Consider the following 15,788-nt stretch of genomic DNA (forward strand, 5'->3'; position numbering starts at 1 on the left):
TGGCCTCAACCTCTGGCTCCTTGTCACACTGTGCACCCCTCCCCCAGTGAAGTAGCCACTGAGGATCAGGATATGTGGTACCCTTTCTGTGGGTGTTTTTGTGCCACATGGAACCACATGACTTCGAACTCCTGAGATGCCTGACTCCACCTTCCAAATGTCAAGGTTATATGTATGTATAACCTCACCATGCCTGGTTCTTAGGGTTGTTTTTTTCTCTTTTAAAACAGTAATTATTTAAAAGATAAAGACTAGACAAGTGTGGTGGCACACACCTTTAATACCAACACTCAGGAGGCAGAGGCAGGTGGATTTCTGTGAGTTCAAGAGAGAGGTCTCTCTACATAATGAGACTGTCTTCAAGACTAAGGCCACCTGTTTCTACCACACTGTTCACAGTATTACCATCACACCCCATCCAAGGGGGCACCATGAGTGACTTCAACTTGTCTGACACACAGGGTCTTGGTAAGCGGGTAAGGCAGGGCATCCAGTAGAAGAGACGTTCTGTGATCCAAAACAGAATTACGCCCCCCCCCACACACACACACACACTGCAAGCCAGCAAGAGGCTGGGCTAACCTCAGACCCTTGATTCCTATAGAGTGTCTGAGGGTTGTCATTTCTATGGAATCATAAAGGTTCAGTTCTGGTCACAGTGCCAAAACCAGTTGTGATGGCAACAGGTCACTTCCCTGTTAGTGCTGACTTATGGGTATGTATAGAGTCTTGGTCTAAGACTTCACCCTAGATCCTACCCAGAGCTTCAGGCCATACTAGGACAGGCTGCCCTCCATCCACCAAGGAGAAGGCAAAACAAAGCAGCTACACTCATAAATGGTTCACTCCCTGGCCCTACCTGGGGCTTGGCTGAAGATGGCCCAATGGTTTAAACCAGCCTAATGGTGCTACATTTTGTCAGCTACTGTTACCAGGTATGTGATGTACCAAGCTGAGCTGGACAGGAAGGGCCAGCCAGCCAGGTCCTGCCACCTTCATATGTCATCTACACACACACACACTTGATGGGAGACACTCAACCAGGGGGAGAAAAGAAATAGCAATCTCCACCTGGGCTCAAAACACTAAGCAGGAAAAACAACAACAAAAAGTAACAACAACAAAAAAACAAAACAAATAACAACAACCAAGGCAGAACCTGGGAACTCTTAAGAATCACCTGGCATTGTCCCCAGCCATGATGCCAGGGTGTGTGGGTGGCCAAGGGTGGGAGAACTTGCCCTGGGGAAGGGATGGTACCAGGCAGGGAGTTAGCACTACTCAGTTACAGGTGACAGGTTGCATTTTTCTTTTCTAAGACAGGACCTCAGTGTAGCCCAAGCTATCCTTGAACTTTATGTAGCCAAAGATGACCTTGCGCTTGTGATCTTCCTGCCTTCACCTCCCACGTGCTGGGGTTCTAGGCCTGCACCCCTGAACAAGTTGATGGAGTCCTGAGGATCTAACCTAGGACTTCATGCATACTAGGTGACCATTCTACCAACAGCATGCCAGCCCCACAGACTGGACTTTTGAAGAGATTTTTGAGTTTATTACTTTGGACCTGGAGTCTCCTCACTTCACCACCCTCTATTCATCATCATCTGATTCCCTCATCAATGACCCCCTGTGCTCTTGTCCCAGGCTTTCCTCTCACACTGGATCAAGTAGAAACACAACTGGACCATCCCAGGGACAGATCCAAGGTGGTAATGCAACTGGAGGGCCACAGGCTTGTTTCTGTTAGTAACAATCAGGAAATGGCGGGGGGCGAGGGGGGGGCATACAAGTGATAGGAAGCCACTACAGTGACAGTCAGGAGAACACTCTCAGAGAAACTGGTTTCAGAAAAAAGCAAACTGAAAACCATGTAGGTCATACAGTGCTTGGTGAGGCTCCAGAGGGTTAACAGAATGCAACTCATACATGTGGGGCTCAGAGGTTGATGTCAACCATGTGTCTTCCCCTATTGCTTGGCACTGTGTGTGTGTGTGTGTATGTATATATGCTCCAGGGATCTCCCTTTCCCACCTTGGGAGTGCTTGGGATTATAGGTAGGCTACTGCAACTGCCTGCCGGGCATTACGTACATGCCGCACAGCAAGTGCTTTGTCCACTAAAATACCTCCCAGCCTGGGGATGGGTTTTATTGTATGTGTATGGGTGTTTTGCTGGCTTGTTACCAATGCACCACAAACATGAGGAGGCAGCATGGCATGCTCTCGAACTGGAGCTGCAGGGATCCTGAGCCACAATTCGGGTGCTGGGAATCAAACCCACATCCTTTCCAAGAACAAGTGCTCTTAATCACCCATGCATCTCTCCAGACCCTTGAATTTTTAAAAATATACTTCCAAGAGCTTATGAATAACAAATATAAATAAGTGTTACTTTTATAATTGAAAATGCCACTGAGACAGAATTGAGCCAGGCGGGATGAAGCACACCTGTAGTCCCTGTACTCAGGAGGCAGAGACAGAGGGTTAACCATAAGTTCAAGGCCAACCTGAGCTATAGAGTAAGTCTCATAATTCCAGGCTAGCCAGGGATCCATGCTAAGGTTCTGTCTCTAAAATAAATTAACTTAAAAAATTAAAAAGTAAACAAACATACATAAGACCAGGAACATGCCACTCTCTGAGGGACATTCCAAAGGTGTACCAGAAGCGTCTGTGGCTACCCACCTGGCTGCAGACAAGCTGTGGACAAGCCCTGCGGACTTAAATTTGCTTTCCACTCAAGTGTTTTCAATTCTAGCCACCGACAACTCCATGTATTTAGGTGTATATGAACGCATCCACATGCACGCACACACATCCGTATACAGATGTCCATCAACTGGGGAGCACAACTGGAGTCATCCCTTAGTATCTGCAGGGGATCCCTGAGGACATCAAGTGACATGTTTGCAGAAAACCTACATGTACCTCCTCCTGGAGACTTGGAATCGTTTTTACCTTTCTTACAATACCTAATACTATGCCGACACTACTTAAATAGCTGTGAAACCGGTTAAGGAACAATGACACAACAGAGCCTGTGTAGATCCAGGACAGGAGCAGCGTTGTGGATTTGGATTCAGAGCTGGTAGGATCTTGGGTGTTACTTGTAGATCTTAGGGCCAAGCATTTCCTTTGCATAGGACTCAGTGCCTTTCATGGAACCATATTGTTTTAGCCATTCCTCTGCAGGTGGGTATCAATCTATAATCCAACTGGAACAACTAACTCTTGAGGTATTACAACCAAGGAATGAACATGAAACACTAACTCCAGTCTTTTGTTGTTTGTTTGTAGATCAAGTTTGTGTGTGGGGTGAAAACATGTAGGTCACATTGGCCACAAACCCCACACCACAGCACTTGTAAACTTAAATGTGGCATCACTGTAAAACATGAGAGAGGTGAAGAGGTACTTACTCTCTGTTGGCTCTTTAACTATCCAATTCCTTCTGAGTGCAGAAATCAAAGAGAGGGAGAAGGAGCATTAAAAGCAGTGGACAGTGCCACCCCCTCAGTACTGTGCCATCTGGCACTGGGTGGCGGACCCAGAACTGGACCTACGCATCACAGTTGCCCAGGCACGTCCCACCCACAGGTTTCCCAGAGTTCTTTCACCCATGTCCTAGCTAGGGGTTCACTGAAGCTAACAGTTGTTTCTGTCTTGTGCCACCTGCCTCAAATACCTTCATGTGATGGTAGATATTGTCAGCTTGACACGCTCTAAAATCACCTAGGAGATGTGCCTCTAGGCATGCCTGTGAGGTTGGCCATGGTGGCTGGCACACACCGTTAATCCTAGTATTCAGGAAGCAGAGTCAGGAGGATTTCTGGGAACTGGAAGTCATGGTAGTCTAGATGGTTCCAGGCCAGCCAAGGCTACACAGTGATGCCCCCAGAGGAGGGGATGTTGAAACACAAACTGAGCAACACCGTACATCACTGCTTCCTGACTATAGGTGAATGCCCCTGCTGCATTCCTCATAGATTCAGACTGTGAACCATAATTAAAACCTCCCCTTGACTCACTTTTGTCAGGTATTTAGTCATGCACATGGGTTGGGCTCTTCCTGACATCAAGTTAGTGACTACTAAGCCTCCTGGGAAGGATTCTGACCCACCTATCCCCATGGGCTGCACAGTCCCCAAAAAGTCTGCACTCTGGCCACAAGGGCTCTTTCAAAGCTTCCCTCAACTTCTAGAAATTTCTCTCATACCGTAGCCTCAGATTTCATGGTCCCCCATCAGTCACATGCCATTAGTCCAGACAGCTGCTAGCTTAGGTGGCATCTTATTTGGCCCTGGCCAGCCTGGAATTTAGACCAAGTACAAGCATGTCTGTTACCTGTGAGGGGAGGCTAAGCTTGAGGCCCTTTCTCTGTCTCTGCCCCCAGATACCTCATCATGCAGGTAATCGGGACCACACCTGGAGGTCTTGAGAGATGGCAATGTAGCCATCAGTGGCTTCTTAGGACTGTGAACTGAAACAGGCCCTGGGAATGAGGGAGCTGGGCTCTGGACTCTGGGGGGACTAAAGATACTGCTCAAGGATGAGGCTGATGCTCTCAAAACACCATTGTCTGCATTTATGATGGATTGGTAAATTGAAGCAGCAGGAACCCTAGGCATACCCCACCCAGTTCTGTGTCTCACGATAAGGGTCATGTGATCTTTAACACACTCACCCCCTGAAGAACCAGAATGAGGAAGAGCCCCAATGGCTGAGGAGGACACTCTTTTTTTTTTTTTTGGTTTCTCTGTATAGCCCTGGCTGTCCTGGAACTCAACTTTGTAGACCAGGCTGGCCTCGAACTCAGAAATCCACCTGCCTCTGCCTCCCAAGTGCTGGGATTAAAGGCGTGCGCCATCACGCCCGGCTGAGGACACTCTTAAAGGTCATAGATACAGGAAACCACTTTCTGGTGAGCCCCTGCCCTCCTTGAGAAAGGGGGGGTACCAGGGACTCCCTTTTCTCCAGCCCCACACACCTGGCCACCACAGAGGCCCCCATTAGGAGAGAGGAGAAAGGAGCCCCAAAAGTTTCTGTGAGCCCAGATCCTGAAGCTGCCCAGAACCCAGGAGGCTCTGGAAAGGAAGCAGCTTTCATAGTCCCCACTACCCCAATTCCTCAGCTCTCTTAGGGGCCCCCAAATCCATACCCCAAACAGGGGCTAAATGAGGGGACCCAAAAATGTACAGGTGCTTTGTTAGGAACCCCGCTTGGTAAAAGCAATTTGCTTATGCTGTTCGTAAAGCACCTGAAGTAAGTGTCTTAAGTTTGTAGGGTTTGTACGCACATGGCATTGGGTGGTACTTTTACAGTGTGGGCAATTTGTAGTGTGGGTGACTTGTGATGTAGGTATTTGGTATAGGTGAGATGTGGTGGTGGTGTGGCTATGTGGTTTGTGTGTGCACCATTTGTTAAGTGTGCTGTGTGATACACATGGGGTTTGTGTGATGTGTGTAGTGTTTATGGACTGAGTATGTAGTGTGTACATGTATGTGTAGCATGGTATATGGTATGAAGTGTGTATGTGGTATGTTCTATATATGGTACACATAGGAAGCATGTATGGTGTTATATGGTATATGTGGTGCATGGTGTGTGGCATGTAAGATGTGGTATGTGTGGCGTGTGGTACTGGGGCTTATGTGAGATGTGGGATAAATGTGTTGTGTGTGCAGTGGGTAATTTTATGTGTGGTGTTGGGGGCTATGTGTGGAGACTATGTGGTGGGAGTTATGTGTGGTGCCTGGTATGTGTGGTGTGGTGTAGTATATGTCACAGTGTGGTGTGTGTAGCATGGCATGTGCTGTACATATGCCAACCCTTGGCGGCAGGACAGAATAAGCATGCACCTCCCAGTGATGTTAGCACACCGGGGAAGCCACTGCAGTGTAAGGTCAGACAGTGCAGCTGCTCCAGTCCCCCACCCACCTGGCTGGGTATGGCAGGACCTCAGTGCTAGGCTGCAGACCTGGGCACAAAAACTGGAGGAAAAGCCAGTGCTGGATCCTGCTGCCTGTCCTGGAACTAAACGGGAGTTCCTGCAAGTTCTAGGCTGTAGGCAGCCTGACCTTCCCCACAGCCATGCTTGGGGCAGCTCTCCTGTCTTCCCTGGTCATCTCCCTTGGGTATGCAGAACAGGGTGTCTCAATTGCCTCATACACTGGGAAAACACTCATCCAATCCAGAGGACACGGAGGCCCTGGGTGGGAGCAGGAGTGGGCAGACTAGTCCTGAGTACAAGCCTTGCTGTCTGTCTGACCTCTGATCAACCCTCTAGAGGGGTGAGGCTCCCCCAAGATAGCTCAGTCACCAGCAGAGCCAGAGGGGACACCAGGACACATGCCAAGGGACTGAAGAGTCCCTGTTCACCCTCTCTTTAAGTCTTGTGTTCTAAAAATGGTGCACTAGGCCTTTAATCAGCTAGCCCCAAGCCACTCACAAAAATCCTACAAACAGCTGTTTTAGGAGAGAGAAAAACGCAGGTCAAGGCTCCCAACTTGCTCTGCCTGTCCTGTCCTGTCCTGCCCATGTCGTTGGGCTAGGAGAGCCAACTGCGGTCTCACCTGGAACAGCTGCTTTGGCCTCCTCAGCAGACCTCAGAGACAGACCTCATAGACATACACTGATTTTTGTAGAAAAGTTATGGGGAGTTGGGTTCAAAGCCACATGGCCTCTGCTTCAGATAAGATTGTCTGCCGACTCCGACCCAACCTGCCACCTGCTCAGAGATAGCAGAGGCCCTGGCATGTTCACACCACCAAAGCCCACCCAGCCATCAGCAGGCTGGCGGTGCCTTTCCCTAAAGCTGCCTTGTCTCGGTGGAGGACAGGACTGAAAAGACAGGCCCCGGGTGTGGTCAAATGTTTGTGGAAAAAAGGACAGGAAAAAGTGGGTAAGGGAGAGTAAAGGTTTGGTCCCATGTCTGCTCAAGACAGAGACATGTTGTATGCGTGTGTGTGTATGCGTGTGTGTGTGTGTGTGTGTGTGTGTGTGTGTGTAGATGCATGCAAAGGCTTGAGGTGACAGGGTCTGTCAATCAAACCCAGAGCACTGCTAAATGGCTCATCTTGCCAGCTAGCATGCTCTGGGGATTCCATCACCACTTTCTAAACATGGAATTACAGGTGGGTCACCAAGCCTCCCCAGCACTTAGGTGGGGGTCTGGGGATGAGAACCCCAATCCTTACACTCCTGCAGCAAGGACTTTAATCACTGAGCTGTCTCCCCAGCCTGGGCTCCGTCCGCTCTGAGGGGCACGAAAAGAACTCATTCTTCCACTTCAGTTTCCACTCACACCCTGCACACTTCTGGCCCCCACAGCCCCAGCCATGGCTCCTCAGTCCCTGGCTTCCAGTGTTCTCTTAGGCCACTAAAAAGTTCAAAAAGCACATCTCCTGTCTCTCGTGGTACCTTAGGAGTGCGGTGGTAGGAGCACTGCAGGCAAGGCTACCCTTGCAGGTCATGCCCAACCTCAGAGGCCTGGCAAGAGTGAGTTAGGCTTTATTTTGCTTCTGCCCATGCTGGTGGCTTCCTGTAGCAGTCTTTGGAGAAGCCCACCTTCCTGTCTCACTCCTAGGTTCCCCATCACCTTAGCAAACAACTCCCGGCTTCGAATTCCCCCTTGTTGAAATGCCCGATGTTGTAATTTCTATGCATTTAACAATGAAGTCTTATCTTCCTTAAGGAAGTCCCCAGTCATTCACCCTCTCCCACACTGGAGGACCCATACCTGTGAAAGCCTTGCTAACAATACCAGGGACTGGAAAACACTCCCCTAAATGTGATGGCTTGCCCCTTAGAGACATGGGATTTCCCATCAGCTGCCTGAGATGGCTCAGCAGTTGAACCCAAGTTCAGTCCTCAGCATCTACACCAGGCGATGTACAATCATGTGTGACTCTGGCTTCAGGGCGTCTCTTCTGCCCCTTTATACACTCACAGATTTGTACACATGCATAAATAAATGATCTATCTTAAAATATCTTACTGAGGAACAAGAACAGGTGTTGACATGAAGGCTTGGTCCACAGCAGCAAGCACAAAATGGGAACCACTGGGCACACACCAGGAGACCCAGAGACCCAGTGACCTGGAGAGGGGGGCTGAAGCCCAGGTATCCAGGGGCAGCAGCCTGGGCAGCCAGAGTTAAGACAGCAACTCAAAAAGGCCATCAAGGCCCATGTATTCACTGATGACATGTCACAGTACATAGGTTCGCAGCAACCTCTGCCCACCTCCCACAGACTCCACGGGGCCTCCAGCTGCCAACGGCATGTTGCATTCACAGCAGACAACACAAGCCCCTGGGATCCTAGAGCTAATTTAACAAAACACATAGCACTTTCAAGATCTCCATAGCTTTGACAATTAAAAAGCAAGTTTAAGATAAACCGGATTTGCTTTGTCTTGAAATCAACCCTATTCCTCACTTCTGTACAAAGGCCAAAGCCCACAGGGAAAAATGGTGGCTATGGGTATTTCTGAGCTAAAGAATGGTTTGGGTAAACTACCATCTTTCAAGAGTACATGTCCTTATGTGATAGTCTCCAGCAGAGGAAGGAAACCTCCACCTTATGGATTTTACGCATTTATGTATTTATGCTGTGGCTGGGACCTTGTACACATTAGTCACACACTGGATGTATCCTGATTCCTATTCTAAAACTCCAAGACAGGGTCTCATAAGTTGCCCGGGCTTGCCTTGAATTCCCTACCTAACCCAGGTTAGCAAACCGTGGCCTCATCTGGTTCTCTGCTGCCATGTAGGTCCAGTTTTCTGACATACAACATTGGGCACAGCAGCCTACAAGCTCAGAAGACCCAATACCTGTACCTTTACGGCGAGATGCTGGATGACCCCTGCGGTAGCCCTAGCAACAGTCACACGGTTGACAGTTGATCCCGGGATCAATGGGGATGAAAGCACAGACAACTAAACCTCAGGCACAGCTAGGAGCAAGGGCAGAGCGAGGGGACAGCCATGGACACTCAGGCCCCTCAACTTACCTGTGGCCTGGCAGAAGAGGTAGAAGGTCCCCAGTGCCTGCACCTTCTGCGCCTGGTCACTCAAGAAGGGTGGAAGTAAGGTGACCTGCTTACGGCTGTTGGGCCCCAAGGCCAAGGCCGGCCGAGGGCTTCTGGGAGAAGATGAGTCAGGGCCCAGACAGGATAGAGAGGAGCCAGGAGGAGGGAAGGACTTAGGAGATGAGGCTGTGAGACAGAGGACACAAAAGAAGGCACTGAGGAAGATGTCATCAGAACCATTCCCATGACGGAGAAGGGAAAGCAAGAAACCGGACACATGGGATGAGAACAGACAAGATCCCAGGACCATCCCCCACCCAGGGCCGTCACAGAGGAACAGGAGGTCACCCCACCGCCCCCAGCCTCCACACTAAGGCAAAGGCTGGCCCAGTCAACGATAAAGCTTCTGGTTTATTTGGGTACTTTTCAAATGTGTACAGTTCCAAGTAGAAAAATAAAAACAAAGTAAATCTTATAAACACAAATGTTTACACCGAATGGTAGATCATGTCATGCAGAAGATGAGTGTCTACACGGCACGGGGGGGGGGGGGGGGATGGATCCAGAGTTCGTCACCCTCTACATGGAATGAGTGTTCCACACATGGTGAGCGAGAAACAAATGTCAGAATCGTACCACCCATTGACATCCTGAAAGACACTGGCAGGAGAATCAGGCTGCAGGAGCGGCCGGCCACCCACACGGGATGTTGCGGTCACCATCCGAGGTTGGGAGCCCAACTACCCAACCCATTTCTGTCTTTCATGGACAGTCCACGGGCAGTGGTGAAAGGGCAGTGGTGAAAGACGGAAGCAAGGAGAGACAGGATGTGATCCTCATGGGCAGGAGGTGCCAAGAAGCAGCAGGGTCATGGGGTATATAAAAACCCTCCTCCCCTCGTGGGACCAGCTCAGTCGTCCCCTGAAGCCACTGGGCCACCTGCCCTCACTCAAAACCCACCTTGTAGATGTATGGCAGGAAAATATAAAAATTTTAAAAGTTCAGAAAGAAAAAAATCCTTCAAAATGATTAAGATTAAAAACTAGAAACAATAACAACAACAACAAAAAATACTCTACCAAACCAAAAGGGTGAGGAAGCTCAAGAGACAGTTTTAGGCCTACGTTCCTAACAGCAGGAAAGAATGAAGTTAACAAAAATAAGTCTATCCCTGAGAATCTTAAGCAACATAGCCATATTTTATATCTCAATATATAACAAAAAAATCTAGAAAATGTTCCTCTTTTCATGAATATTAAAACATCTCCTCGGGTAATAAAAAAAAGAGAAAGAAAAAAAAGAAAATGACCTAAGACATCAACACAATAGGAGCGAAAATCCTTAAAAAAAAAAAATAATAAGTGAAAGAAAACTGTCTGTGCCATCTGGACAGCAGGATGTAAGTTACCAATCTGATAAACTAAAAGGGCATTTCCAATCTGGAATTAAATTATCTCTGAGTGGCTGCTAGGAGAATCGGAAGAGGAAGGGGGGGCTCTTCGCAGCCCACGGAGGTGGCCATCTCTCCCCCAGGACACAAAGGGCTCAGGTGCGTAAGCGCTCCAGCAACTGCAGGACTTGAGACTGGAATAGATACTTGCTTCCCAAAAGGACAAAGGGGATGAGCCACAGGCTCAACCCAAGAGAAAAAGGGACACGGGACTGAGGCTGGCACAGAGTGACAAGATTCGGCTACTGAATGGGCTCAACACAACACTCTTCACGAAGACAGAGGGGCACGGGCTGGGACACGCTGGCCTCAGTCCCCGTCAGCATCCGAATCTGCAAACTTCAGTTCACACTTGACATCAAACGGTTTGTCCCGGGCAGAGAGTTCATCGATCCGTTGCGAGTCCTCACGATCCGTGGGGACTTTGCTGGTGATGGTGTCCTGCTCCGTTTCATAGCCCGTATCCAGGGCTGGCTTGGGGTGGTCACCGTTCTGCTGGGAGAAGCTCCCGGGCTCGACCAGTGTCTCCTTCACACTCTGCTCCAGGTCAGAGAAGTCTGACTTGGGTGTTTTCTTTCCAAGCAGCAGGGCTGAGCGGAATTTTAAGCACTGTCCGGGCAGGTAGCCCTTGTAGCAATTGTAGGAAAAGAGGCAGAGGAAGAGGACAAAGATGAAGAGGAGGAGAGACATGAGCAGGCGGTTGTCACTGGACTTGAGATACACCGTCTTCTCCGAGTGGAGCTGGGGGACTGTGTTGATGACCATCTTTGGTTCACAGGACGTGCCGGAGGAGGCCTTGGGAGGTAGGGTGGCGGCTCTGGGGGAGGTTGCCCACAGAGCCGGGGTAGGGGGAGAGGACCCCTGGGTAGATGCAACCGGCATTTTGGATGTGATCTTGCTACCTTCTGTCTGAGCATCCTCTGAGGTAGGTGAGGGGGGGGTCCGAGGTACCATCTTCACTTCCAGAACGTGCTTGGCCAGCAGCTGGGAGACCGTTTTATTCCTCACCCTTTCCTCTGACAGGCACTGGTACACGCCGCTGTCTCCGTCTGACAGGTTGAAGATGAGCAGGTGCTTCCTGCCCACAAAGCCGTACTTGGGACTTGCGGCCTTCAATTCGCCGTTCTGGAACTTCCACACCACCCGGGCTAGGTTGGACTTTTGGAAACATTTGAGTTCTGCTGTGCCGCCGTGCTTGAAAAAATGCTGGTTGAAACTTTCTTTACTCTTATCTGGAACATCAAAATAAACGTGCTCACCATCAACAACTCCGTCTGACCACTCGACTGCTTTCAAAAAACAGGTTAATACCCACAGGATGGCATGAGACTTCCACCCACTGGAGCCAGGTGCAATCTTCAGGACCAAGGTAAAGACATCCGTGACCCTAGAGCAGCCCCTGTCCTCCCCCTTCCATACACTGAAGGAACTGGCGACAGCTCGGAGGAATTCTGTTCTCACCCTGGCCCTGGAGAAATGTCAGCAGGCTGAGGAAGGGGCTGGGCACGGCTCAGCTCCCTCACAGTGGCACCCAGTCAGCTGACAAATACTTCTGCTAACGGCTAAAGCAGGCCAGCTAGCAACCAGGGACCCTCTTCTTACTCTAATGTGGCTAGTCAGAGAAGGGGGCACAGGGCTGGGAAGGCAGACTAGAATCCTGGCAAGATTCTATGCCTACCTCTAGTCACAGCTGTTTCCTGATGGCCAGCCATCAGGAGGGGGCGCCCCAAGAGGACACCAGAACTAACCACAACTGTGTCTTTTGTCTGAAATACAGATGAAAATGCTTTGGGCTTGGAAATATTTGCATATATAAAACGAGACAACTATCTTTGGAAGGGGACCGAAGGCTACACATGAAATTTGTGTGACATTTACACATATAGCCTGAAGGCAATCTGATGCCATTTTCTCTGTGTGTGTGTGTGTGTGTGTGTATGTGTTTATATAGAAAGAGGCCAGAAATCTGAGTATCATCCTCAGATAGCAGTTACCCCTCTTTGTCTTTTTCTGTGATGGAGTCTCTCATTTGTCTGGTACTTGCCAAGTCGCCTAGGCTGTGTGAGGCTAGCAAGCTCCAGGGATCCACCTGCCTCACCCTCCTTGGGGCTAGGATCACAAGCATGAACCACCAATGCCCAGCTGTTACATGGGTTCTGGGGATCGAACTCAGATCCTACCAACTGAGCCATCTCCTTAGCGTTAAGGCACTCCTTTCTAGGGTAGGATTTTTCATCTTGAAGCATGACACTGTCCCATACTGTTCCTGAGTATTAGGCTAGGGCTATCTGGCCATACCCAAGGGCTCCTTCCTTCTCGTTCCTAGCAGGCTCCAGTGTGTCTACTGGGCCCAGCTAAGCAGAACAGAGGAGCATGGTGTGGGCCAGGGTGTGCTTTCCAGTGAACCAATACATCCTGTGTGGCTTTGAGCCCTCTTTCTGTAACCAAAGGGACAGAGAAAGATCACAGGTTCACCACAAGGAGAGGTCACAGGTCTGCTGCGTGACACTTGACTTCTGTTCAGAGAGGAGAAAGGAAGACAGATCGCACAGGAACACCACAGAACTGACGCCCCGGGAACTTTGCCAGCCCAGGGGTGAGAAGCAATGGAGATCCACTCACCCAGACACGAGGATGTGTCGCCGCTCATGTCCTGAATCCAGCCCCTAGAAGACAGCAGGCACACATTATTCTATGGCGTGTGCTTGGGGCACAGGCACACAGCCCCATCCTTAGGCATACCTGCTGGAGGCCTCTTCCTGGTACAGGGTAACACAGGCCTTGATGGCTGGGCTCCAGGCACAGTAGGGGTCCCGTGCTAACACACAGTCTTCACAGGTACCGTGCTTTTCGCAGAAGGCTAGGGGCACTTGGACCACTCCAGAGTTGGAGCCCGCATAGACAAACTTCCTCCCCTGTGTATGAGAGACGGATGGCAGGTGTAAGGAGGACTCAGGCACTGGGAGGGGCTGCTAGCTTCTCCACCAGCTTCTGGGAAGACAGCACAGTCAAACACTGCATGGAGGGAAGGACTCGCTGACTCAGAATAGGCCATAAGGCCTGACCGCTAAGACCTAAATGACAGTGTCCTGATGGATTTTCATTGTCACCTTGCCACACTTGCAGGGCAGACAACTGCAGCTGAGGAACTGCCTACATCAAATTAGCCTATGGACATGTCCGTGGGACATTTTCTTCTTCTTCTTCTTCTTCTTCTTCTTTTTCTTTTTTTCCGAGACAAGGTTTCTGTGTAGCCCTGGTTGTCCTGGAACTTACTCTGTAGACCAGGCTGGCCTCCTGCCTCTCCCTCCCAAGTGCTGGGATTAAAAGCGTGCGCCACCGCCCGGCCTGTGGGGCATTTTCTTATTTGCTAAGTAATTAGGGTGGGTGCAACCCAGTGTGAGTGATGCCACCCCTGACTTTATAAGATAGCAGCTAAGCAGAAGCCAGCGGGCAAGCCGATAATCCATTTTCCCCCCAGTCTCTGCTTCAGCTTCCGCCCGGCTTCCCTCAGGACTACAACCTGGAAGTGTGAGCCGAGAAATGTTCTCCTCCCCAAGCTGCTTTTGGTCAGAGTGCTTTATCGCAGTGACAGAAAAGCACAAGACACAAATCTTGTATGGAAATGCAGCGTGACCCCTGTCCCAGGAGGATTCAAACGCCACCCGAGGAATTGCAGGGCCTGGGATCTGACGCCACCCTTCCGTAGCTGGGGCTAAGCACGCTGCACTCCCAAAGCAGCTTCTCTTCCCAGAAGAGACGATTCTGTTTCTATGTCTGCCCAATCGAAACACATCCTCCTGGAGGGCCGAGGGAGGCTCACTAGACTCAAAGTGAAGGAAATTTAGGAAGCCTGACAAGGTTTAAGATTCACAAGTCCCCGCTGCCCCAAGGTTATATAAGCAGTACACGATCGATCGATGGCGGTAGAGAGGAGACCCTGCCCTGCCGAGTTGCCTACCAGCTGTGAAGGGAGGAGATCTATGCATACAGCTGCCTCTGAGCCACCCACGGGCTTGTAAATAATCCCTTGTTCCTTCTTCCCTGTAGCTACCTCCCCAAAACTCACTGGCTCACTGAGCTCCACTGGTCTATCCTTGGTGCTCTATCTGGGGTGAAGAGACTTTCATTTGTGTCTTGAGAAAACCCACATAAAAGCCCTCTCCAGTTGCTTCCCACTCCTAATGTGACACCCCCACTGCTCTCCTGGACTCTGTAAGTGACACAGCACTACAGCTGGAATCCACAGGGCACAACCTTTAAATTCCAGTCTTGTCTTGAGCCAGACAGTAGGTACCTGTGATAAGGACACATCCTTATCAGTCATCTCTGAATCCAGCCTGCCAATGTGACCACGCCTATCAACATCGCTCAAAGAACAAAGGGAAGGCCATCAAAGTCAGCAAGAGACACTGCCATGTGCTTTCTAATTGCCTGCGTTTGTGAGCAAAGAGACGCAAAAACACACCATGGTACTCACCCCCCGTGTAACCACACACAAAGCTTAGCACCTGCAAGGCTCTGACTTCCAGGATAAGAGCGTGCCATGTTACTGGGTGCAAGCCAGGGCCAGCAATTTACCTGGTGCTAGCAGAAGCCCAGCACTCGGGTAAGTGAGACTGATGGACCCTTGGTATCTGCTGTGGCCAGCTACCTAAAGAGAACTGAACTGGAAACACAGGGCCCACAGATGTGCAGTCCACAGGGACAGTAACACCAGGCTACAGTTCAGCAGTGTCCCAGAGCCAGGCATCAGAGACAAGGGTAGAGGCAAGAGGCTAGCACTGGTATTTGAAGTCAAAAGTGTGGCCCTGGACCCATCTTCTCAGGGGGGTACAGCAGAATCCTAGCAAGGGGAGGGGAGCACCTTTGGCCGGCAGGCATGAAGCAGGGCAGGCGGCAGCCGGTCCTGCTCCTAGCTTTCCCTGGGCTCTGTGCTGCTCCAAGCCAGTCCTCAGCACGTAGGAGGCTCACATGTGCTCTTAACAGTCACATTAATGAAAAGCATACACACAGAGAGACCACCTTATGAGGACCATACAGTGATGCCCAGGGTAACATGACAGCAGGCAGCGTAGACAGGATTTGGAGACAACCCATGTTCTGAACTTCCTTGTTTTCTCCGAGATGTAAAATATGGTGTCCACATCTTCCCAAGGCCAGTGGACAAGGAACAAGTTCCAGCAAGTGGACCAAGGCCAGCTCCCGGGCCATTTCTTTTCTTTTTTTCGAGACAGGGTTTCTCTGTGTAGCCCGGGCTGCCCTGGAACTCACTCTGTAGACCAGGCTGGCCTTGAACTCAGAAA

The 15,788-nt window shown here is 50.2% G+C and overlaps 1 protein-coding gene across 7 annotated transcripts in view; it reads right to left on the reverse strand.

The window, feature by feature from the left end:
- Positions 1-15,788, reverse strand: part of Sema4d (semaphorin 4D) — a 109,888-nt gene that overhangs the window by 7,752 nt on the left and 86,348 nt on the right. For 5 of the 7 annotated variants that reach the window (XM_021180320.1, XM_021180319.1, XM_029468172.1 and 2 more), the window contains 3 exons: positions 13,225-13,397; positions 13,105-13,148; positions 9,424-11,714 (listed from right to left, as the gene is read on the reverse strand). In XM_021180320.1, the coding sequence (XP_021035979.1) occupies positions 10,792-11,714; positions 13,105-13,148; positions 13,225-13,397 (1,140 nt within the window). In that variant the 3' untranslated portion in view covers positions 9,424-10,791. Of the gene's footprint in view, positions 1-9,014; positions 9,219-9,423; positions 11,715-13,104; positions 13,149-13,224; positions 13,398-15,788 lie in introns of those variants that run through there. The other 2 variants (XR_003834629.1, XM_021180322.2) reach the window with 2 other exon arrangements.

Source organism: Mus caroli, chromosome 13, assembly GCF_900094665.2.
Source record: "Mus caroli chromosome 13, CAROLI_EIJ_v1.1, whole genome shotgun sequence".
NCBI classification, from domain to species: Eukaryota; Metazoa; Chordata; class Mammalia; order Rodentia; family Muridae; genus Mus; species Mus caroli.